The sequence below is a fragment of the Lethenteron reissneri genome, chromosome 4 (assembly GCF_015708825.2).
Source record: "Lethenteron reissneri isolate LAM-NWPU_2019-01 chromosome 4, ASM1570882v1, whole genome shotgun sequence".
NCBI classification, from domain to species: domain Eukaryota; kingdom Metazoa; phylum Chordata; class Hyperoartia; order Petromyzontiformes; family Petromyzontidae; genus Lethenteron; species Lethenteron reissneri.
In genome coordinates, this window is record NC_083782.1 from 8,674,001 (window position 1) to 8,698,218 (window position 24,218).

At 53.6% G+C, this 24,218-nt stretch overlaps 1 protein-coding gene across 4 annotated transcripts; it reads left to right on the forward strand.

The window, feature by feature from the left end:
• The first annotated feature begins 267 nt into the window (after window positions 1-267).
• Window positions 268-22,275, forward strand: LOC133350240 (MOB kinase activator 3B-like). Of its 4 annotated transcripts, none has more exons than XM_061564371.1 (6): window positions 268-496; window positions 1,320-1,412; window positions 5,242-5,307; window positions 10,437-11,409; window positions 15,166-15,368; window positions 16,265-22,275. In XM_061564371.1, the coding sequence occupies exons 4-6, from the start codon at window positions 10,992-10,994 to the stop codon at window positions 16,292-16,294; spliced, it is 651 nt and encodes a 216-aa protein (XP_061420355.1). In that variant the 5' UTR covers window positions 268-496; window positions 1,320-1,412; window positions 5,242-5,307; window positions 10,437-10,991; the 3' UTR covers window positions 16,295-22,275. The 4 variants fall into 4 exon arrangements, with proteins under 4 accessions (XP_061420355.1, XP_061420365.1, XP_061420384.1 ...); XM_061564381.1 differs by lacking the exon at window positions 5,242-5,307 and having other exon boundaries at window positions 10,437-10,731; window positions 10,916-11,409; XM_061564400.1 differs by having other exon boundaries at window positions 1,320-1,367.
• The last annotated feature ends 1,943 nt before the right edge of the window (window positions 22,276-24,218 follow it).

Genomic DNA, 24,218 nt, shown 5'->3' on the forward strand with positions numbered 1-24,218 from the left:
TACCCCTACACGTGTGTGACTTGGTACAGTCCACTTCCTACCCCTACACGTGTGTGACTTGGTACAGTCCACTTCCTACCCCTGCACGTGTGTGACCTGGTACAGTCGACTTCTACCTCTACACGTGTGCGACTTGGTAGAGTCCACTTCCTACCCCTGCACGTATGCGACTTGGGAGAGTCCATTTCTCCCTTCCCCGGGGGGTGTTTATGGAGTTCTCTCCGCACTTGGTATCGTCCTTTCACCACCCTCCTCCCCACCCCGAAAGCGGAACCCACGAAACAATTCGGCGGAACTCGCCAAGCGCGGCGCCTGTCGCTTTAAATGACAGCGGCGTCACGACGTCCGTAGTAAGCGGGGCCTCTTGCACGGCCACTCCGCGGCTACAAACGCGTCCCGGGCCTCTTCGTTCGACCCCTGCCCTGTCCCTCCCCACGACCGCCGCGGGTTTGCCGTGTGGGCAGCGAGGGCAGCGAGGGCAGGCTGAGCCCTTGAGGTGAGGCCTAGTTGCCCGCAGGATGGTTCGCGTTACCCACCACCACCACGCACGGGTGTGGATGTCTTGTGATGATGATTTCGATTTAAAGATTTCGTGACTGCAGGGATTCATCTTCTTGGTTCTTTCGGTAAAGTCATCACGTAGAAGGGAAGTAATGAAATAATAAAAATAAATATTTTATTATGTTTTTCTAATGTTTTATTTTTATAAATAATTATTTTATTATGTTTTATATATTTTATTATTTTATTACTTCCCTTCTACGTGACTTTACCGAAGGAACCAAGAAGATGTGATGATGTTCGTTAGTTCTGTCGAGCGGCGCTCGTGTTGATGTGTGTCTTGATTGACTGTTGTGTGTCAAATGATGGTGAGCGACGCGCTCTGGGCAGTAATACCGGGACATCCATCATCGTCGTATTCCTGGGTGGGTTAAAATGATATAGGTACTATAAATATCTTCTTGGTTCTTTCGGTAAAGTCACGTAGAATGGGAATAATAAAATAATAAAATAAAACATTAAAGTCTGTATAAATAATGTTTTATCAAAAGTCAGGAGTTGTTAGTCCTGTAAAGAGCATCTTGGTAGGTGGCAGAATGCCCTGTGCCTGTGCAAGTGTGTCAATACACAGCTGGATGAGGACAGGGATTATTTGATCATACTTCACCACGCTGGTTGGTGAAGGCAGATGAACATATATGTGGGAGCTTAGACGTACAGGACAATGTTCTACACTTACCCTCTTCCTATCGTATTCATAATCACGCACTGTCTGTTGATGAACCAATGTGCTTGTGTGTTTGTGTGTGTGTCTGAAGGCAGGATTGGTGGATCAGGCAGATCACCGTGAACTGTCAGACTGCTAGGTGAGCAGAAGGCGGCACTGCATCCGTGAACCTCTGCACGTGTTGGTGGGTTTCCTCCGGTGTTCCACAGCGTTTCTCAGCAATACATCTTTAGCATACAATTGAGGGGAAAACAGACACAGCGGTTGAGGATTCTTGTGGAAGAGTTCTGAGAAGCGGCGAAACTTCGCCGGGTCAACGCTGTGGTTAAATTGCCCGGCAATTCGTCATTGTTGCAGTAACATCGCCATTCAGTTCGGGGGGATTCCAGTTGAAGAGCATGAATGCAAAAAAAAAGTCATCACTCAAAGTGAAAAAAAGTGGTTTCCTAGTAGTGGTAATACTAATACTAATGATTTACTTGATACAGCTGTCGTGGCTGTGACGGTTCCACCTGAAGACGGAAGCTTGTGTTGCCTCCGAAACGTCGTGATTTTTTTATTTTACTTTTATTAATTTTAATTTTTTACCTACGTTACTTTACCGAAAAAACCTAAGAATATGAATCCTTGCAGTCACGAAAGCTTCAAATCTAGAATTAATGATAAGACTTTTTTTTTATGAGGGCACTACTGCATGGAGATGTTTGGCCATGAATTCCGTTCATGAGAGTGTGGCTTCATGTAGGAGAAGACCAATTGTACTGTAATGGGAGGAAAACCCCAACACGGCTCCCTGAAAAGCCGGGTCCAGTCAGCCCATTTACCGTACTGCCACCCTCTGGCCAGCAAGCAAAGTAACCGGGCGTCAACCTCCCGGTCAGTTTCTTCAAATCTCGTTCGCTTGAATAAACATGGCTTATTCGAGCGAAAAGGCAAAGCAGTTAAACCCCCACGTGAGAGAGGAGGATGAGGGGGAGGCGAAGGACACTCACTGGCAGGGTTCCAGTGGTCACTCGGCCTCGTAAAGGAACCCAGGATGTAGGGGCCCCAGTGTAAAAGCCATTGTGTTGCCATCTGGGGTCCTGTACCCTGCTACAATCACCAAGGCAGGCGGGGGCTTGCAAGTTACGTAATTTCTCTCCTAATTCGGCTTGAGAGTGAACCACCACCCACCTTCCTCGTGTCTCATCGAAGTGTTGCTCTGTGTCACCGCTGTGAAGCCCTGTAAGCCACTCTGTGGGTTGAATACCTTTTACAATGCAGTGTTCCATCCACTGCTGGATCGAGGTCCCCTCCCCCACTCTGTGACGCTCATGGGGGGCCGCTTGACCCAAACGTTGTTCTGCTGGTCGGTGCGGCTTGGTGAAGGGGCTGGAGCCCAGGACTGGTTCAGACATCGCTCACCACCCGTGGTGGCGCCAACCCCATGGTGGCGCCAACCCCGCTCTTGTAAATAAATGTAACAATTTAGCTCTTTTTTTTTTTGTCCAGGATTCGTATTCACTGAGTCTCAAGATTCTTTTCAGTAGGGCCCTGCTGCTGTATTGCGATGTTTGGCTAGTGCGCGTGTGTGGCAAAGCCATCGCGCGTGTGTGGCAAAGCCATCGCCCGCTGTTTCTTGTAATTATTTTTTTGCACACAATTATCGTCAACTAAAAAAACCCCAAATTTAATGACCCAAATCGCAATTTGCGCGACCGCCGCCACCAACACTGCACCCAGTTTCCACTGAGCGCATTTGCGACGGGCATTTTTATTTCTGGCCGCTGATGCTGGCGAGCGATTAAGCCCAGCATGTGATTTGCGGATGAGGCTTAACTGGATTGTTTCTGCAAGAAGAGGGCTCAGGCAGGTTAGGACTGGCGCTTATCAGAGTGCCCACCCCTGACGATGACCCAGTTCCAACAAAGGCGGTATTGTCTGATGGTTGAACTCTAATTTTAGAAGATAAAGTTTTAACTCTTGCTCAACACAGACACAAAGGCCCAAACACGTCAAGCGGCCAGCATCAAGCAGCACTGTGAAAGTCGTAATCGATAGTCTAACAAGTTGCTTGAATTGAGCAGGGTTATTATTTTTATTGTTATACAAGCTTGGGGAAAAGAGACTATGGGAGGGGATTTCAAAGTGGAGCAGTGTGGGGGAAGATGCGAAAAGAGAAGTGTTGTGATCTGCAGTGCGGTGGTGTGGAGTGGATGGATGAGTGAGTTAGTGAGTCGGTGAGATTTGTTGAGAGTGGGTGTGTTGTTGTGTATGTATTTATGTTCTTGGAGGAACCCCTCAAAGTGCACCTGGCCTGGCACAGGCGCCGTGGCGACGTCAACGTCACTTAGTGACGAACGGCAGCTATTGGTATTCATGTTGGACTTCTTTCGCACCGTGCGTAGCCAACCGTGCTAAGCGGAGGTGTGGCGGGGACAATGAACGCAACAAAAAGCAGTTCTGAAGAAATTATTTTTCAATTTCGAAAAGTTTAAACATAAAGGAAACGAGTTGCAGGCTGCAGAGTGGTGGTGATTGACCGCGATGGATGAGACTGCTGACCGAATCGTTGACATGCGAGGAGGCGTCGATGAGCAAGGTTCATAGCTGCCCGAATAAGGAAGTGCATGAGAGGGCAGCCCTTCATTGCTGCAAAAAAATTGTAATAAGAACAAAAAATTACCCTTTTCATCCAGGAAAACCTCATTTAGTCTCAAAACTGTTCAGAAGAGTCCCGCTGTTTGGGGATGTTTGGCTAATTCGTTTTTAAATCAAGGTTTTGCTTCATGTGGGAGGAAACTTGGAGAACCAGGAGGAACCCCACATATGCGAGGAGATCATCATGCTCACTCTAAAACTATAAACTATTTCTATTTTACCAGGTGTGGTCCACTGAGCTTTGTCGCTTTTTTTCAGAAGTGACCTCGCCACAAATTATAGCTCAACGAAGTGGCTTATGTGGAAATTTATAGCAGCCCAATGTTCTTAACGTACGCCGATTCTAAAGGTGGAGGGAAAAACTGGAGGACCCGGAGAAAAATCCACATGACCACAGGGAGAACACCCAAACTCCAAAATATACAGGCGTCTGGGTTGGCATTGAATCCACGACCTCCTGTGTACCAAATTTCGATTTAAAGTTTTCGTGACTGCAGGGATTCATATTCTTGGTTCTTTCGGTAAAGTCACGTAGAAGGGAAATAATAAAATAATAAAAATTTCACAATTAAATACTCAGAGTCTCACCATTCTGGCGAATTGCCCGATGATGCTGGATGCAATTACCAGCGAAACGTCGTACTCAAAAAAATTATAAATGTTGTGGTTTCACTCTTCAACACACCGGTGGGCTAAAGCAGTGAACTATTTGTCTTTTGTCAACGTGACACTTGGCCGTGTCGGGTGGTGGAGGGTTACGACACATTTATAAATAACGCGATCTAAACCCAAAAACGTTATGAATAAAATTCTCGTCCTGTATACCAGGTGAGGTAGTTAACATTTCACCACCACAGCGTCCCTTGTGCAGCTCACCGACCTACTTGCTGTCCTGTCATCTAGAACAGTGTGGGGGGCGTCTCATACTCGTGATAAAATGTGTTTTCTATCCACAAACTCTAGATTACAGGCGCCCACCACCACCACCACGCCCATAACTTCCCCTGTGTTTATCTTTAGATGCAGTGTGTACTTGTAGCTAATGTCCCATGCTAATCGGTGGCGCCAGCAACAGAAATGTTTCTTTTGCTGATTGGCAACGTTTCATTCAATCCGTTAAACCCTTAACTTAAAACGAAAGCCCTTTGTGACCAAAAGTGAAATTTTTCACGGAATAGCATGTTCACCGAGAAACTCTACAGTGATAATACACAGCTTTTTATACATTTACGTATTTTAAACTTACAAATAAGAGTATTCTCAATTTCCTGTAATGTGTGTTTTGGCCAAGATTCCAATTTGCTTGCATTTGCTCTAATTTTTCATTTTGCTTTCTTCTCATTACTTTCTTTTCTTGCTGTTGCTCTTGTCAGTGTAGCGACCCAGGTGCGGTCGCCTCTTACAAGCGAGTCTCGCGCTCGTCCCCAAGTTCTCGCTTGGTAAAACAAATCGACGCGTGAACTTCTACTGCAGATCGGCCCCGACGCGGCTATCCCACGCACACGTTTGCCGATGGCCAGGCCTGGCTGCACGGAGCCGGACTTGGCTGCGGCGGCAGGGACGGTCGACTTGTGACTGCGTGTGGCTGCCAGGACCCCCCCCCCACCCACAAACACTGCTGCGTGCCACCGCCAGAGTGTTGTTGTGAGCCGGAGCTGCCCCTCGTTACGCAAGCGGCAGCCGTAAATTCTGGACGCCGGTAAATTCACGTCCCAGTGTGACTGTACTGGCGCGGTGAGCAGTGGGGGCCGGTCGTGGTGGCGTGATGTGGCGTGATGCATAGTACAGACGTGCAAGCCCTTCTATAAACACGCAAACAAAGACAGAAACATGCACACACCTCCATGCATACCCCTGTAGACACACACCCCTTTGTACATACCTAGATACAACAACCGCCATTCGCCACTAAGTGGCGGTGACGTCACCACGGCGCTTGTGCCAGGCTATGTGCACGTTGAGGCCACGTGAAATGTCGAACGCCCGCTGGCATGAGGTCACGGAGCAGACCCAGTTGCCACAGGTCGACTGACCTGAGAGGACTGGCCGATACACCACCTGTGCCCCCTACTGTGCCAACTTGCTGCGCTTTAGCCACCCGGCGCTCCGCTGGTTGTTGTGAGCGTCGCTCCTCTGCCCTCCGTTGTTGCTGGAGGGCGACTGCCTCCAACTGCCCAGTAAGCGTCCTTCACGAGCCTTCTCCACAGAGGCCGATCTTGACACCGCTGGTACCAGTCATTGGCAAGTCCACTCAGCTCCACATCCTTTTGTACCACATCACTCCATCTCTTCTCTAACCCGTGCTGTGCCCGTTTAGCCCCCTCGATCCGGCCGAACAAAAGCTGTTTAGGCATGCGGTGGCTGGATATGCAGGCTACGTGACCCAGCCAGCGCAGCCTTGCCTGCCGGAGGAGCTTACCGATGGGACTTTGTCCAGATCTTTTAAGGATTTGTGAGCTCCTCATACAATCCAGCCTGGTTAAACCCAGGATGGATCGTAGGCAGGCCAGCCTGAATGTTTATAACCGGCGAAGATGTTCCATTAGCAGGTCCATGTTTTGCTAGCGTAGAGAAGGGCATGACTGGAGCCGAGAAGACCTGAAGCTTCGTGGAGCGACAGACCAGTTAGCTTCCACACAGCGTTACGCAACCGATGAAAAGATAAAGCCGCTCGACTTATTCGGAGTGAGACTTCTGCTGTCAAACCGGAGCCGGTCATGAGCACACTGCCCAGGTATGGGAAACTCTGCAATCTCCACAACTGCCCCATCATCAATTGGGAGTTGTGGGGGTGGAGTGTCTGATGGTACAAAATGCCCAAGCAGGTGCTTAGTTTTGGTGGGGCTGATGGTAAGGTCCCACCTCTTAATGGCAAGCTCCAGGTTCAGCAGCAGCGTCTCCAACTCCTCCTCTGAGTGAGCTGCAATTACCAGATAATCGGCGTACATAACATGGTTGACCAATAGGGAGCCATCCCTTAACCGCACCCGGGCATCGATCAGCCTCCCATTATATCTGTACCAGATGGAAATTCATCCGGTACAGCTATTGAAGGCTTCACGAACTATGTGGTCAAAATATATGTTAAATAATGTGGGAGACAGAGGACATCCCTGTCGCATCCCAAGGTGAACAGGGAATGGCTCCGACTCCCGGCCACGTAGTTTTACCCGGGCCCGCTCACCATCATGGTGGTCCTTAATGACCTTCATACATACCCGTATAGACACACAGACACACCTCCAAACATACCTCTATACATACCGACCATAGAGATGCACACACCTCCATACAAAGACAAAGATCCCCCGGATAGACTTAATATATTTTGGGTCAAGTGCTGTTCGCATACACCTGTGAAGTGGCATGGCACACGAGGGGTGGGCGGCCAGCACTCCACCCAATCCGCCTTTGTCTCCGCAGTGGCGATGGTTACACACCGCACCAGGTACTCATTTGAGGCTGAGTAGACAAACGGGAGGCCCTCATACATAGACATACACGCAATGAAACAGACACACGTCTGCATACAAAGCCCATACATCTCTATGACACACACATGTAATTACGGGCACACACGTGACTATTACACACACCCCTATACAATGAAAACAGCAACCTCTGGCGGTGACATCACCACAGCACTTGTGCCAGGCTAGGTGCACTTGAGGCCATGTGAAGTGTCGGAAGGCTTGCTGGCAGGAGTTCATGGAGCAGGCCCCGGTGTTACAAGTCGACTGGCTGAGATGACTGGCAGATGCACCACTTGCGCCCACCACCTCTTCATGTTAGCCGACAGACTGCCTCCTTCACACAGACACACTCGCATGTACCCCCGCACACACACACAAACACACCCCAAGCACACCGCATACTCGTACTCCTGCAGCACCTGCACATACGCACGTAATCCACACATTCTCCCTGCAGTGAATACCTCCACACACTTCAAAACACACACACAATTCAATGCATGCCCCCTATCATACACACAACTGCACACATTGGCGTGAACACGCCCACCCACACACACCCCCACGCATGTCACAGCACATCTGCTGGTGTTTACCGTTCTCTCTCTCTGCGTCCTGTCAGTGCTGGGCCGTGCGTGCGTGCGCGCTGTGGGAGAGTGATCACTCCACACGTTGCCGTCGGCTCAAACTCGCTGAAACTTACACGGAGGCCTTACTTGTTAGAAGCGCTGCGCTGCCGCGAGGGGTCAGGGCGTTGGGGGCGGGGGGGGGGGATCTTGTCGCGTTTGTTGTTGCCAGAGCGGCGAGCGTAGCGAGTGGGTGAATTTCCATCTGTAAGCGGAATGGAGCGTTACCCCCCTCCGACCCCTCGCCCGGCATGCGACGGCTTTCTCAGGTTCTGTTTTCGACCCGCGTGCAGGACCAAATTGTTGCGCGATGGCCTTTTAACGCGGCGATCGCAGACCATCAACGCGGTGCACTTTCGAAACCCTGTTTAGAAATCGCAGCTCGCTTCCATGCGAGTCCGCGGACCTCTATGTGTTAAATTTCGATTTAAAGCTTTCGTGACTGCAGGGATTCATCTTCTTGGTTCTTTCGGTAAAGTCACGTAGAATGGAAATAATAAAATAAAAAATAAAACATAATCAAATAATTCTCACGACGTTTCGGCCACAACGCAAGCAGCCGTCCTCAGGTGAAGAACAGGTCTGTCGGAAAGACAGTGTCTGAATGACACGTCCTGGGCTTGGAGCGTCTATTTAAGCTGGGAGGGAGGAGGAAGAGCGCCTTGACAAAAGCATTTGCATATCAAGAGGAATTTTAGCATATTTATGTAATATTACACTATGTATTATTCTACCCACCCTACTGCACACCACACTGCTGCATATTCACCATACAACTACGAATTTTAGCATATTTATGGGAAATGCAGATATGCGACTAGTACTACTTGTGATTACTATAAGACCTCCATGTGTTGTTTGGGCTTCTCTGTGCGAGTCCGTCGGTGTCTTTGTACGACTGGACGTCTGTGAAAAAGAGCTTCCTAGCTTATCGGATTCTGTTGTAGATCTGTGGATCTCAATGTGAGTCGGACCGTTACTGGGCAGAGACCATCAACCCGCTCGCACCTGGGAGCCGGTTTTACTCGCAGCGACCAAAACCTGGATTTGAAGCCAGAATCTATCTCGGTGGCGTTGGCACGGCTCTCTGACCTCCGAGCCACCCTAGCCTCCCGCCAGAGGTCGCAACCGGGTACCCGATACCCGTACCCTACCCGATACCCGGCTTCCCGTTTGCGACCCTGGTGCGGCCCGGATACGGGTACGGGTAGGCCGTGAGTCACTGGTGAGTCACCGTTTGTCACTCATTTCCCAACGTCTTGTCTCTTTTCACAATTCAAGTTCCTAGAATCATCCCACCCGCGCCTGCAACATGGCTTCATCCCAGAGGTCGCAATCGGGTACCCCGTACCCTACCCGATACCCGGCCGGGTACGGGTAGCTGGGTATCGGGTAGGGTACGGGTACCCATTTGCGACCCTGGTGCGGCCAGGTACGGGTACGGGTAAAGAATCAAAACCTGTTTGCGACCTCTGCCTCCCGCCTTTGCCCGCTGGTTTGTTCGCGCGGGCAAGTGTCGCTCCGCTTTCGGCGAGCTCGCGACTCTTGAGGCGGCACGGCCGCTGTGTTTGTGGAGCAGCTGCGAGCGGATCCACAAGGGGGGGCATTGGCTCCTGCGTTTTGTTTTTTTGGCCCGTGGTTTTTTTCCACGGGGCAACTGCATTTCCTAACGCGGGGGCCCTTTCACAATATGCCCGTTGCGAGTGTTTTTTTCGCGATCGCGTGTCGGATAAGGGAGGAGGCTGCCCCCCCCTCTCTCTCTCTGTTATTGTGGAGCAAGTGCTGAGAAGTGGTCGTGTCGCTCAGGGGTATTTATAATGGCTGGCAAGTCGAAGCGATTTCCTGTTCCAGTGAGCAATGAGGCCATACCCGTCTCCTGTTTACAGCCCCCCGCCTGGGTCAGTTGGCGGAAGTTCCACGCTCCTATGGCAGGGGAAGTCTGTCCATTGCACAGCCACTGTTGACGTCACCACAAAATGTTGCTCGCTCGTCTCGTCAACCCTGTAGGGGGATGATGGTTTAAGTCAACCCCACCCCCACCCCACACCGGGGATTGAACTCTTAACCTTCCGATGGAGGGTGGAGCATGCTGGACGCTGGCAGTCCACACTCTGGTTCTTGTTTTGAATTTGGACTGCACAAAAAATGCTAATCTGAGATTGCTCATCAGGAAACTTGCCCATATAAATCGTTTTTCATCAAATGCCGCATGGTGTATGTGGGATATCATCTCGTCACCAATTATCATTCCCTTCCATCTCTCTGTATATTTGTGTCCTCTGAGAAGGGCTATTGCCTGAAACCTCGCCGATGCGTTCCCGGCCACTGTCAAAATCCACAGCGCTTTTGACAGATGGTGGCTATTGAAATAAATTGTCTCCTCCCGCCCGAGTGTCTCACGGCTCGGTGAGGAGCATCGCGATTGTTTTCGGAGCCCGTGCCTACTCAGACCCCACGTCTCTCTTGCAGGTTGTGGCGAGGCGGCACGCACGTACGGACGGGGCAACGCTCTGCCCGCAATGCTCTCGGCGCTGCTGCCGTAACTGCGAGTGTGGAGTCGCCGACGTGGTTTGGACCCGACACCTGATGTCCGTCGTTCCGAGCATCCGCCCAGGTCAACGGTTCTCGGGGAAAACTCGCCAGCGGGCCGCGTGACGCCGCCGCAAGCCGCCGCAAGCCGCGGAGCAGAGACGCGGGAGGTGACGTCACCGCAGCCCGTACACTAAAACCGACGCTCAAAACGAAACCAAAGAAACGATCAACGGTAAAGAGACCACCAGCTGGGCTTGGATGTCAACGCTGTCGCAGCAGTAAAAACAGCAGCATCATCGTTCAATATCTATCCCGCGACTCCCATGTAGCGCATCTCAAGGTGCAAGTGTTTACAACCGCAGTAGCGACCGCAGCAGGCAGTAGCAGCAAAGTCAAGATCATTTTGTTTTGACCAGGTGAGGACTCGTGAGAGAGAGAGAGACCGAGTGACCTGCTGCCACCAGCAGCTGCAGCGGCAGCAACCGTCTCGCGATGGCGCTCGCTCTCAACAAGGTGTTCAACAAGGACAAGACGTTCCGGCCGAAGCGGAAGTTCGAGCCGGGCACGCAGCGCTTCGAGCTGCACAAGCGGGCGCAGGCCTCGCTGCACTCGGGCCTCGACCTGCGCACAGTGGTGCAGCTGCCGGCCGACGAGGACGCCAACGACTGGATGGCGGTGCACGTGGTCGACTTCTTCAACCGCGTCAACCTCATCTACGGCACGGTGGGAGAGTTCTGCACGGCCCACACGTGCCCCGTCATGTCGGGCGGCCCGCGCTACGAGTACCGCTGGCAGGACGACGGCGCCTACCGTCGCCCCACCGCCGTGCCGGCGCCGCAGTACATGAGCCTGCTCATGGACTGGATCGAGGCGCAGATCAACAACGAGCACATCTTCCCCACCAGCACCGGTAGGCACGCCTGCTGCTGCTCGCTGCAAATTGCACATTGCTCGCTACACACTGCAGCTGGTCACCGCACGCTGCGCGCTGCAAGCTGCTCATTGCAAGCTGCTCGCTGCAAACTCCACAGTGCTCGCAGCTGCTGTAATCACAGTTGCTGAACACAGGCCCAGAGACCCAGCATGCCAAGTGGCCCCCAGCAAACTGCACTTGTTGCAGGCATTGCGTCCCCGTATCGTGAAACCACGAGACTTGATTTTGACCGAGAGGTGACCGGGTCGGAGGTCAGAGCGCCGAGGTCCTGGGCTCGATCCGAGCGGCTACCGGTGATTGAACCGGGTCCTTGAGTGCAGCGGGTTGATGGTCTCAGGCCGGTCACCAATGATTCTGAGAGTGGAAACATTGCTTTGACCGTCGTGCGACGAACCTCGCTCGCACGTGTAGAGCGAGGTGGGTAAGTGTCGCCCTCGGAAGGCAGCTCTGTGACATCCCCTTCCGCGGACCGTTTTTCAACACGAAGCATCGCACCGCCACGTTGGGCTTTCGGACAAATTCTTTTGACTCGTGGCGATGCGACGCCTTTCACGCGCGGTCGGAACAACGTGGGGTGGGGGGGGAATTGATCGACGTGCAAATTTGAATCGATGCTTTCTTGCGTGCTCGCCGAGTCACCGCCTGCAAGGCCATCCCGGCAAGCAGGATGTAACTCCGGCTACGCGAGACGTCATCACGAGAGGTATTGCGCACAGCCGCACGTGACGTGGCGTCGAGTAGCCGCTCACTTCACAGGGCACTTCCACCCCCCCCCCCGTCACCTGGAGTCTGAGAGCCGTGCGGCTTCCAGCAGCTGTAGCAGCAGGAGTGCAAACAACACGCCCGAGTCACACGCGTGCCCAGGCTCCCAGCAGCTCTAGCGCTTGTAGCAGCAGGAGTGCAAACAACACGCCCGAGTCACACACGTGCCCAGGCTTCACGGCCATGAGCTCATCGCCACGAGCGACTGAGCAGGTGCAGGTGTGTACAGGTGCCTGTGTGTGTGTGTTGGTGCGTGGTAGTGTATGTGTGGGAGTGGTAGTGTAGTAATTAGCAGACTGCACTTAGAACATGGTGATCTGAGTTGGGTTTCCGCTCGCAGAAAATATCAGTGGCGAATAGCTAAAAAAAAATGTCTTGGCCTCCCCACAAGATTGCCTGGTCCAGTGTGTAATCATCTTCACGGCGGAGAGGAGAGGCGGTCGGGCATGGTTCTGGCCACACCACCCACTCATATGCCACTTTAAACTTCATGGGTGCTTGCTGACACCACTTGCCCTAAATCTACTGTTCATGCCATTGGGGAATGTTATCGTTGGTTCAATACAAGCACTGGACTGGCTATGACATTCAACGTCTCATCAGCAAAGTCAGGCTTGTTTAAACCAGTACTGGTGAAATGCCAGATGTTTACAGACAAGTTTCGGCACAGACTCCGCAATACGCAACGCAGGGAAATCATTGGCGGTCATCGTAGAATGAGTCACAAAATAAATAATTTTCCGCGCCGCGTCCGGTTGTGTTTTGAGCGATGACGTCAACTTCCTCGGGGTAGATGCAGCCGGCACGTTCTGGCTACGAGGCGCACAACCGGGCAACTTGCACTACCCGCGGCCAGGGCTGTTCAACGACGACCGGTGACCGATTTCAGAATCGTTTATCGGTTCCATTGGAATGCGAGTAATGATCGCACTAATTGACATACGAGAACCGCACTTTGACCCAAGTATTCTTGCCCACCTCCGATTAGCACGGTTGGCAACGTTCGGCGCAAAAGAAGTTCAGCATACATACGAGGCGCAGTCCTGCAATCGCTTCCACGCACACACTGCTAGTGGAAGGGGCCCTCCACTCAAGGGAGTTGTATGTTGAACTCCTTGGCCTACTCTTCATCTTGGAAGAGGTTGGCGTGCCAATACTCTACCCCACCGCGTGCGAGGCCTACCGATGACGGACCAACTGCGGCTGAGTTCACTTACACCGCTGCTGAACGGGCAGAGGCGGTGGAGAGATTCTAGAAACTTTTCCCCCAATGTTTGGAGGCCGCGCCGGGAGGTGGAATCGAACCGTCGACCGCTGCATCGCAAGTCCAGTGTCGTGCCGACCCTTCCACCGCCACCGCCGTGGGTAGAAGACCCCCTTGCATACTTGTTTCTTCGGTGCAGAGAACCGGTATTAGCCGGTTTCTACAGCGTTTCCTTCTGGCCGTTATCGTGGCAAAATGCAAAAAAACTATTTTAACCAATGCTCATAACCCCACGCACGCGCAGACGCACGCACGCGTAGATGCACGCACGCAGTGCTCGTAGAGCAGAGTCTTGTGCACCACTTAATTGTGCACGTGTTTGTTTGTGTTTGACTGGGTGCGATATTCATCGCGTAAATGCAAACCGTGTAAGGTGTAGATTAAAACATGTTCCTATGTACGTGCGCATGGGTGTGTGCGAGTGCGTGTGGCGAGCGGTAGTGCAGTGGTTATCGCTAAGCTGCGCTTTGAACCCGGCGACCCGAGTTCGATTCCCAGCAAACAGTGATGATTATTTGAACCGATCCTGGGCCTCCCCTAGGTTGACTCAAATAAGTACCTGGTGTGGTGTGTAAACTTCGCCACTCGGGAGACAAAGGCGGCCGGGCTTGGTGCTGGCCACCCACCCCCTCGTGTGCCGTGCCAGCCTTCAAAGGTGTATGTTAGCGTGTATGTGCTTGCGTGTCGGTGCGTGTATTTGCGTGCATTTATATCTGTGTTGGAGTGTTTACGCGCGCGCGTGACTGCGTGCGTGCGTGCCTACCCATCTTTACATGTCTGCTGCGTGTGTGAGTGCGTGCCTACCCGTCTTTACATGTCTGCTGCGTGTGTGCGTGCGTGTGATTGCGTGCGTGCCTACTCGTCTTTACATGTCTGCTGCGTGTGTGCGTGCGTGTGATTGCGTGCGTGCCTACTCGTCTTTACATGTCTGCTGCGTGTGTGCGTGCGTGTGATTGCGTGCGTGCCTACTCGTCTTTACATGTCTGCTGCGTGTGTGTGTGCGTGTGAGTGCGTGCGTGTGAGTGCGTGCGTGCACGTGCGTGCCTACCCGTCTTTACATGTCTGCTGTATGTGTGCGTGCGTGTGAGTGCGTGCACGTGAGTGCGTGCGTGCGTGCCTACCCGTCTTTACATGTCTGCTGCGTGAGTGCGTGTGCGTGCGTGTCAGTCGACTCCCTCGAGGGGTTTTCCAGGCGGAGGTATCTCTCCAGGGGGAATGAGTTGTGCGCGAGAGCACTGGGCTGAGCCGTCGTGAGATTCCGTGCAGCTGCCTGCGGAGCGGAGCGCCGGGCAGCCTCGCCGCGTCGCCCGGCACCGTTGGGGAGGGAGGTTGCCAAAGGGGGGGCGAACGCCCGCTGTGCGGAGGTGGCCCAGTGGGGCCCAGTGGGGCTCTGTGGCCGCGTTGAGATTGCGGGTTCCAATCTGCGCGTGAGACCTCCGACCCCTGCTTAAACCGCGTTCTGGTTAAACCGGGTCCTCAAGCGCAGCGAGAGCCGATGGTCAGAGCGTGGCCACCAGGAATATGTTGAGATGAGATGCGCTGTGGAATTCTGGAGCAGTAAAGCTAGCGGCACTGCATATACAGAGACCCATACCCTGATGGCAAGTACACACACACATTCATGTTCCTGGAGCTACGGCTATTAAAAGAGTCTCCGCTCCCCTCGCCTCCCTCCTCACCTCCCTCCGTGGCTCCCGTCTCGCCAGGTGTCCCCTTCCCCAAGAACTTCCAGCAGGTCTGCAAGAAGATCCTGACGCGTCTGTTCCGGGTCTTTGTCCACGTGTACATCCACCACTTTGACCGCATCTCGGCCATGGGAGCCGAGGCCCACGTGAACACCTGCTACAAGCACTTCTACTTCTTCACCACGGCGTTCAACCTCATCGACCGGCGGGAGCTGGAGCCCCTGGTAAGCGCTGTGGTGAAGTTTTGAGCCCATAGCCGGCTCTATTAGAGGGTCGTGATACCTTGCTAGGCTCTGTAAAGGATATTTAAATATTGGCAGGCCCTGTGTAGGATCTTTGAACCTTGGTGGGTGATATAAAGGATCTTGAGCCATTGGTAGGTGCTGTAGAGAACCCAAAGCCCCTTGGTATAAACTCTCCTATGTAATAATAACACTGGTCAACAAAAAAAAACACATTTTTTTCTGGCCTGGACTTTTGCATCTGTTTTAGACTAATTTCAGGATGCTGATTTCAAATCTGATCTCAGATTTTCTCTATCACATCTAATTTTTATGCTATCGGCATACCCCATTTTCATTGATTTTACCCGAAATTAACTCTGTCACTTATGATTGCAAGTTGTTGCGAGTCAGTGACTGCTTTAGTGTTAAAATACGGTGCTGTATTTTTAGGATAGTGTGTTTATAATATCATTTTATGTAGATATCCACATTTATTTAATATTTTTCTTCTGCAGTTTTTATTGAAAATGCAATATTTGATATCTCAAAAACCTGATGTGATAGACAGAAACTGATGCCAGATTTGGAATCGGCACCCCAAAACCGTTTGAATACCTTATGCCAGAAAAAGTGTGTTGACCAGTGTAATTAATCGGTTCACCCAGGAAAACACGGACGCGTTTTTGTAGCGTCCTCAGGAGACGTCGTCAAGCTCCACGCGCCGTCGCCTCGCACATGGCTCGGACCGCCCCGTCGTCGCCGCCGCTAATTACATCGTGCTGAGCTCTCGCCACACCGGGACGTGTTCCCACCGAATCCCGTCGTGCGCTTGGGCTTTGCTTCGTCGTTCCCTGCGATGAATCCGCGTGTCCGCTCTCCCGCTTTGCCGTTTGCAGAAGGAGATGACGCTGAAGATGTGTCACTGAAGCTGCGCAGCTGACGGCCGTGCCACCTTCTCAGCATCTCCTCCGCAACCGTCGTCGCCTTCCTGCACATTGCAGCCTCTCACTGCCTTGTAACCACAATGGGACCTCCCTCAGCCGCTCACTCGCTCGCTCGCTCGCTCACTCACCCGCACTCTCTGTAACTCGCTCATGAGCTAGCTTGCTCGCTCGCGGACGGAGAGCCAGTGAGAGCCAGCGACGCCCAATCCTCGTGTCGCTACGCGCCACTGAATGTAGCTGCCAGCAGCTTCTCTCCCCCCCCCCCCCCCGTCGCCTTCCAAACCTTCCGAATGATTCCTCATCACCGCCTCCTCCTCCTCCTCGTCACATCCTCTACCCATCGTGCCTTCTTCACTTGAATGTGATCATCACCGCGGTTGTAGACAGTCACGCCCAGGGCTTAATGCCATCTGGAAAGTAATTATGCACCCGGCACACCGCATCCGGCATACCTATCGCTACGGGCTATGGCCCGCTACCCTTTAGTCACGTGCCACCTACTCCAGCGTATACGAGGAGTTGAGCCCTGGACATCCGTCAAGCAGCCTCCAGCTGTGGGCCTCACAGACCGGCACACGACCACTGGGGTCACGTGACCGTGCCCCTTGGCCGTGGGTCCGTGAGTGTGCTACGCAGCCTAAGGGAGAGAGGCTGCTTCTCTTCCACATTTTTAATGGGTTTTTAAACGAATCAACGTGCGTGCTGAAGACGTGTTGTAGGGTGCGTTGATTTCAGTCGTAGGTTTTCGCGGTCAACAAATAGGATAAAAAATTGATGTTGGGCTAGGCCGCGTAATGGTCCTCGCCAAATTTGCGTCGTCAAAACCCTCCACAACCTGGCAAAGTCCTGCATGTTGAATTGTCACGCGATGCGACCGTTTTAACAGCGCGACGTTTGCATTGTTCCGGCTCACTCGGCCGGAAGGTGCCTTTGTTCCGACTTCCTGGAACTTGTCCTTGAAGATGCTTGACGCAGTTTCGAACGAGGTGTCGCCTATCCAATCGCTCAACTTGGCCGTGAGAATTGTCGTCGAGATTGCCGGTGAGGGAGCTGAAACGATCACGGGTCGGCGCGTTCGAACGCTTGCACGCACGACGGTTGAATTCGACTGCTGCGTCGGGTTGGCGGAGGATTTTGACGACCGAAATTTTGCCCACGTCATTAACGTGGAATCGAATAATTCGGGCTCGGCCCGCCCGACCGCAGCGGCGACGCCGGGCTCCCAAGTCGAGCGAGTCCGACGGTCTCGGCCCGGTCACCGACGCCGGCACATTGAGCCGCGTCGTTCGTTAGTTTGGCCAATTTGGATTAACGGCTCGAGAGCAGAGCGTGCCAGACGGCCGCCACTCCTCCTCGTGCAGACGAGAGGCCATCGAAGCGACTCCCGAAGTAGTTTTGTGTCCTCTTCCAGAGGCGGTTCTCCAACACGCGGTGGTCCACTTGCTCTCCGCCAGATATCTTGGTGCAAAACAGCGCAGCGGTCGGACGATGACGCGGAGGAAATGAAAGCCAGGCCGCAATCGGGGTTTCTCGGCTGCCCCGTTATGGGACCTCGTGGGTACGTCCACCTCTTTCAGACGTCTGCCCGGCGTGGAAGAGTAGACCAAATACGACAGAGAGGAGCTGTACGGAGCTCCCTCTAGTAGAGGCCAATTCCGCCAGCAGTTGCACGAGCGAGCACTTGCAGGGCTGCTCCTTTGCCTCTTAACGGAGAAACGAGGGCGAGTGAGAAGCGCGAGGTGACTCAGCCCGCGCTGCAGTTTGTACTTCCGCGCGCGTTAATTGGTGCGTCAATTAACATTCCACTGGAATCGGTTAGCAGTTCACGAATTAAACGGAACTGGGAACCGATTTTGAAAACGTTTGCAGTTTGACAACTCTAATAACTGCACCACTCGGGACCAACGAGATTGGCTGACAGAGGTGGCAGCAGTGTGGTGGTGTCGCTCCGGATTGAATGTCACTCGCCGGGTTCGCCGGCGGTTAAGTCCGTGGCGCTTGCCATAGCCGGCAGCTGCAGCTGCTGCTGCTGCAACTGCAGCTGCTGCTGCTGCAGGGTTGAGTGTCTCGTTCTTTTCCCGGCGCTGAAACTTTTGTTTGCATTGGTGCCTCGTGCCCTCGCACGATTCGCAAACCAGGAACCACACAGTGGGGAACCCGCGCCTGGGTTTGTGGGGAAAGGTGTGAGATGTATGATTATGCTAATAATGATTATGATGATGACTTATTTACCCAGGAAAGCCACTTCGAGTCAATGGACTCTTTTTCAGGAGGGTCCCGCATTGGAATATTTTGCCAACGCCAGGTGACATTGAGTATTTTAGATATGGGAGCAAACTTGGAGAACCCCGGAGGAAACCCATGCAGTACAGGGGTAGAGAACGTACAAACTCCACAGCCTCGCACACACGTGTACACACTCGCACACACACACTCGCACACACACACACGTGTACACACTCGCACGCACTCGCACGCACTCGCACACACTCGCACAGCCTCGCGCACACCCTCGCGCACACACTCGCGCGCACACTCGCGCGCACACTCGCGCGCACACTCGCGCGCACACTCGCGCGCACACTCGCGCGCACACTCGCGCGCACACTCGCGCGCACTCCACACACTTGCACACACTCGCACACAACGCACTCTGCAGAACGGGGGAGAACGTACGAGCTCGAGGTGTCGAACCCAGGTCCTCCTTACTGCGGGGCACAAGCGAGGCCACCGTGCCACCCTGCCCGGGCTCCGACGTGCGGACGGCATTGGCTGCGTTGTGGAACGTCGGGACAAGTCGCGCTCGCCCCAACCGACCGCCCCGTGGCACGGCGGCGTGCCCCTCGGTTCGCTGCGCTCGCGCCGTGCCGAGGGGAGCGGCGCTCGTTTCTCGTGACGCGGTTGAGTACGCTCGACGCAGATTCCATTGTCGGGAGTTTCTTGTTTTTATTTCACCGTTTGTTTTATTACAGAAGTCGCCGCCGTAATATTCGTGCGTCCGGAGGCCGTGCGTTGGTTGGGCGGCCGCCCGCTCTGGCTGTGCAAGCCCCTCCGACGTTGTGACGCACGGAAAGCCATGCCGAGTCGAGCAGCCGACGCTTTCTGAGTCGACGGAATCAAAAAGTTCTGTGAGATATGCGGACGTTTACAAAGGATGCCAGATAAATTCTGGCGAGTGTCGTCATCATCATCATCATCATTGTCACTGATGAGCAATAGCACTGTCGTTATTGTTGTCACTTCTAATTACCATAATTTCTTTCCGTTATCGCTATCATCGTCACTGTCAGATTTGTGTTCACTTATCATCAACGTCATCTTCATCATTCCCTCCATCATCACCCAGCTGGGAGGCTAAATCTGCATACAGGAAGCCGAAAGTGGTTGTTGCGGTCAGGAAAGGCTGAACCCGGCCATAGGAATGTGGAATTGGCACCACTGGCTCGGCACTGCCAAATGAAATTGAGCCTGGGGAAGTGACGAACTTGAAACACTTTGAGATTCCAGTTACCCAAGTTGCAACTTGTGATTGAAAATCAACGCAACGTCGCCCGGTTGAACCACACCGGGCTTCCACTTTACTTCAAGAATCAAAACGCCAAGAATTTTAACATCCGTTTATTTTGTTGTCTTAGCCGAAGGGGGTCGACGTTTTCGTTTTATAACCGCCCCCAGTAGAGAAGGAGCTGTGTCTGTCATGTATCCCTTCACCAGCCGAGCCACTTGGCTCGCAATCAAAAAGGTCGCGCGCGTTCTCATCGCTGCCCGTGCGGGCACTCTGCCCATCACCGGTGGATACGAGTCATCACATTTTTCGGGCTCTAAGAACGACTGTCTTGTGACTATACTGGCACCCGCCTTAAGAATGTGAAATTTCCACCACCGGTTCAGGGGTGGGGGGGTTGTTGTATTGTTGCACCCATCGTGCGTGTCTCGAAGCGGAAGGGTTTATTTAAATCGGCGAGTGAGCAGCATCACCGGTGTTATCGGCTGCGGGGCTACGGAGTGGGCAACAGGCAGAGGTCGCAACCGGGTACCCGATACCCGTACCCTACCCGATACCCGTACCCTACCCGATACCCGGCTACCCGTACCCGGCCAGGTACGGGTACGAGTACCCGTTTGCGACCCTGGTGCAGCCGGGTACGGGTAAGGAATCAAAACCCGTTTGCGACCTCTGGCAACAGGGCAGTGCTGCAGCATGGGCTTTCTCTGCGCCGTCACGCCTCCGAGTGCATGGCGGCTGCCCCTTGGCGACCCTGCGCGCTGTGGGGGCGTTGCGCGCAGGTTTCGCCAAACCCACACACTGGTCACCGCGATGATGCACCGTCGGTAAACCCGCTCGGCGCTAAGAATGCTCCTCAAGCAGTTGATTGGCAGCGATGCGCGAGTTGCCGAGTCGTCGAGTCCGTGGATGGGTGAGAAATGCCCCAGAAGTGAATGCCCCTCCATCCTGGTTTGATGTCCCGGTGACTTGTATTGTTTTTAGAAACAGATTCCAAATTTCCGCATTCGTTCGTGGGATGTCACCCATCACGCACGCGGCCAAAGCAGTCGCATCGTCACCCGCTCTTGGGCGAGCGAGAAATCTTCGAGCGAGAAATCTTCGGACGTGCTCAGATCAACGGGGCGTTGTCATCCAGGCCGGGATGGCGGTGGAGGCTCGCTCCTTCCCCCGTGGGCGTCGCGATCGCCAATTCCTGTCTTGCCAAGATGTGGCGACACAGCTGGTGTGTATTGATTCCCATCTGCAGTCCATCTGTACGGGGTGTATCCCACTCGCCTGCCGTGTGCGTTGTCCGGTCACTCCGATTTCCTCCCACACGTTTTTTGAGTTGGCCAATCATCGCAATGTTAGGGGTTTTTGTGCACCGGTTTTGGCTGCGCCCCCCCCACTCTACGCTCGCTTGCCTGTGCGCGCGTTCCACATTCTTAGCGATGGATTCGCTCTTGGGCAACGTGCCAATCGCCGGCGTCTGTTTCATGATGCTGCTCGAGGTAATCCGCCCTCCAGAGGGCCGAGTGAATGAAACCGAGGATGGTGTCAGCTGTGGGGGGGGGGGGGGGGGGGAGTTGTGCACCGTCTATCTGAGCCGGTTGGTGTCCCCCTGCCTGCTGCACGTGGCCTTGTGTCGTGATGGGGCAGCAGGAGGACGAAGGGGGGTTGATTCTGCCCTCTGAATGTCTGGACACACATTGACCAAATATGGAATGTCAGGTCTGTCGGCACAAATGTGTTTTTTACATGCAAGGAAGCAACACAAAGTTGGAGGCATCACTTTGAGGCGCTTCTTTAGTCGCTGGCCAGCTGGAGCGCATCAATGTGAACCTTGTTTTCGCAAACGCCACAGACCCCCCCGTTGCCACCCGTCCAAATTTCACCCGAGCAGCTCGGGGGGAAATTGGCACCTGTGCTGTGGTCACGTGGTGGTGGTAGGAATCCATCTGTGCTGAGATCGGCTTCCGGTGTTGAGTTGAACTTGAGCTGCAGTGCCCTGCGCTGTTCTGACTGGACCTCGGCCGACTGAGATGGGAGATCTGAAGGTGGCATTCCGAGCACACTTTGCAGTAAGCTGCGCACAGGTTGTGACCGTATTCTCTGGATCCTAAGACGGACCTATCCCCCTGTATTTTAAAGAAACGTTTGCGGGTGCGTCTTGTAATCCAGTCGGGGCGTGCGTCACCAGATTTGTGTAACGGCACCGGTTTTGGTGAGCGTCTTTTTAACCTGGAGAATGCGGTATTCTCATCAGAAAGAAGTTTTTTGTTTTTACAAAATCAAACGAGTTTTGAGAAGATGTGTTGTTTGTTTTTAAAAGGTGGGGTGTCTGGTTAAGATGCAAACTAATGACTCCTGATGTCTCTGATGTAAGCTTTTTAAACGGTGGTCGTCAGTTTAGATTGTAAGGCGGATACGAGCTGGGGTCTACTTTTGTGTTCAATAAAAAAAACTCTCTCGCCGATCAACTCTTTGAGACCTCCTCCTCGGGCGTTTGGCTTCATCTTTGGGAAGCGCAGAGCAGAGGTCGCAACCGGGTACCCGATACCAGGGGCTACCCGTATCCGGCCGGGTACAGTTACGGGTACCCGTTTGCGACCCTGGTGCGGCCGAGTACGGGTACGGGTAGCCGTGAGGCACTGGTGAGTAACTGTTTGTCACTCATTTCCCAACGTCTTGTTTCTTCTCACAATTCAAGTTCCTAGAATCAACCCACCCGCGCCTGCAACATGGCTTCATCCCAGAGGTCGCAATCAGGTACCCGATACCCGGTCGGGTACGGGTGTAGGGTACGGCCGGGTACGGGTACCCGTTTTCGACCCTGGTGCGGCCGGGTACGGGTAAGGAATCAAAACCCGTTTGCGACCTCTGGCGCAGAGTCCCGTGAGCCTGGCGGTGCCGTGCAAGCGCCATGGAGCTCATCACCTTGCTGGCCCGTGTGGGTTGTGAGGGTCACCTGAATGAACGAGGACCCATATATATATCTCGTGGCGAGGGCCTCCCTTTGCCGATCTCGCAAAGAGTCCTCGCACACTCGATGGAGATCATCCAGCAGTTCACCAGCATTGGCTGGAGGTTGACTCGGCCTATCATCCTTTCAGGGTCGATAAAATAATGAACTTGTAGAGAAGTCACCCGTGGATGGAGATACTCCCCCCACCACCCGCCAAATAAATTTGGAATTTCCACGACTGACTCAGGGCTTTAAACAGGCGATGAGCATTAGGCGACACATTTTTTTTTATTTCATTAACTCGACTGCGTCTGTGATAAACGACGTGTCTCTCTCTCTCTTAGCCCTTCTAGAACACGATGAGCGTTTACATAATTCACTCGCTCCGCCACGACCCTTGTAAGGTGGCTTACATGCGGGTCGCCCTGACGACTCTCCACGCATCCCGGCAAAATATAGAGCGAGAGGATGGAGGGAGGGGAAGGAGGCCCCCCTTCACTCGTCGCGTTTCATTCCTAGAATCGAAGCCGTGATCCGCAGAGCGCGTGGTCTGGCCGTGGCCGGGTTCTAGAGTTACCACGACGCAAATAGAACCCGCAGCTCCGCGCGAGAACTGCGCCAAAGCGTCGGCGCCCTCCTCCCCAGCGCGGTTCACCTCGGGCGAATTGATGCGACACAGACAAAGATAAAGACAAAGATCCCCCATATAGCCTTAACAGACTGCAGGGGCAAGTGCTGTTAGCGAGCACCTATGAAGGCCTGGAACGGTACACGAGGGGGTGGGTGGCCAGCACCACGCCCGACCGCCTTTGTCTCCCTAGTGGCGATGTTTACACACCGCACCAGGTACTCATTTCAGGCTGAGTCGACCTAGGAGAGGCCCAGGACCGGTTCAAATAATCGTCACTGGTGTTGGCCGTGAGCGGGAATCGAACCCGGGTCGCCTAGGTTCATAGCGCAGCGCGCTAACAGCTACACTACCGCTCCCCATAACACAGACACACAGACAACAACAACAACCGCCATTCGCCACGAAGTGGCGGTGACGTCACCACGACGCTTGTGCCAGGCTATGTGCACCATGAGGCCACGTGAAGTGTCGAACACCCGCTGGCAGGAAGTCACGGGGCAGACCCAGGTGCCACGGGTCGACTGACTGAGATGACCGAGATGACTGGCTGATGCACGACCTTGTGCCCCCTACTGTGCCAACTTGCTGTGCTTTAGCCACCCGGCGCTCCGCTCGTTGTTGTGAGCGTCGCTCCTCCGCCCTCCGTTGTTGTTGGAGGGCGACTGCCTCCAACTGCCCAGTAGCAGCGTCCTTCACGAGCCTCCTCCACAGAGGCCGATCTTGACACCGCTGGTACCAGTCATCGGCAAGTCCACTCAGCTCCACGTCCTCCTGTACCACATTACTCCATCTCTTCTCTAGCCCGTGCCACGCCCGTTTAGCC

Excerpts from the sequence above, each read along its gene's own strand:
- LOC133350240 (XM_061564371.1), top strand. The coding sequence starts at position 10,992 with ATGGCGCTCGCTCTCAACAAGGTGTTCAACAAGGACAAGACGTTCCGG. Across the intron at positions 11,410-15,165 it reads CATCTTCCCCACCAGCACCG|GTGTCCCCTTCCCCAAGAAC; the intron begins GTAGGCACGCCT and ends CCGTCTCGCCAG. Across the intron at positions 15,369-16,264 it reads GGCGGGAGCTGGAGCCCCTG|AAGGAGATGACGCTGAAGAT; the intron begins GTAAGCGCTGTG and ends TGCCGTTTGCAG.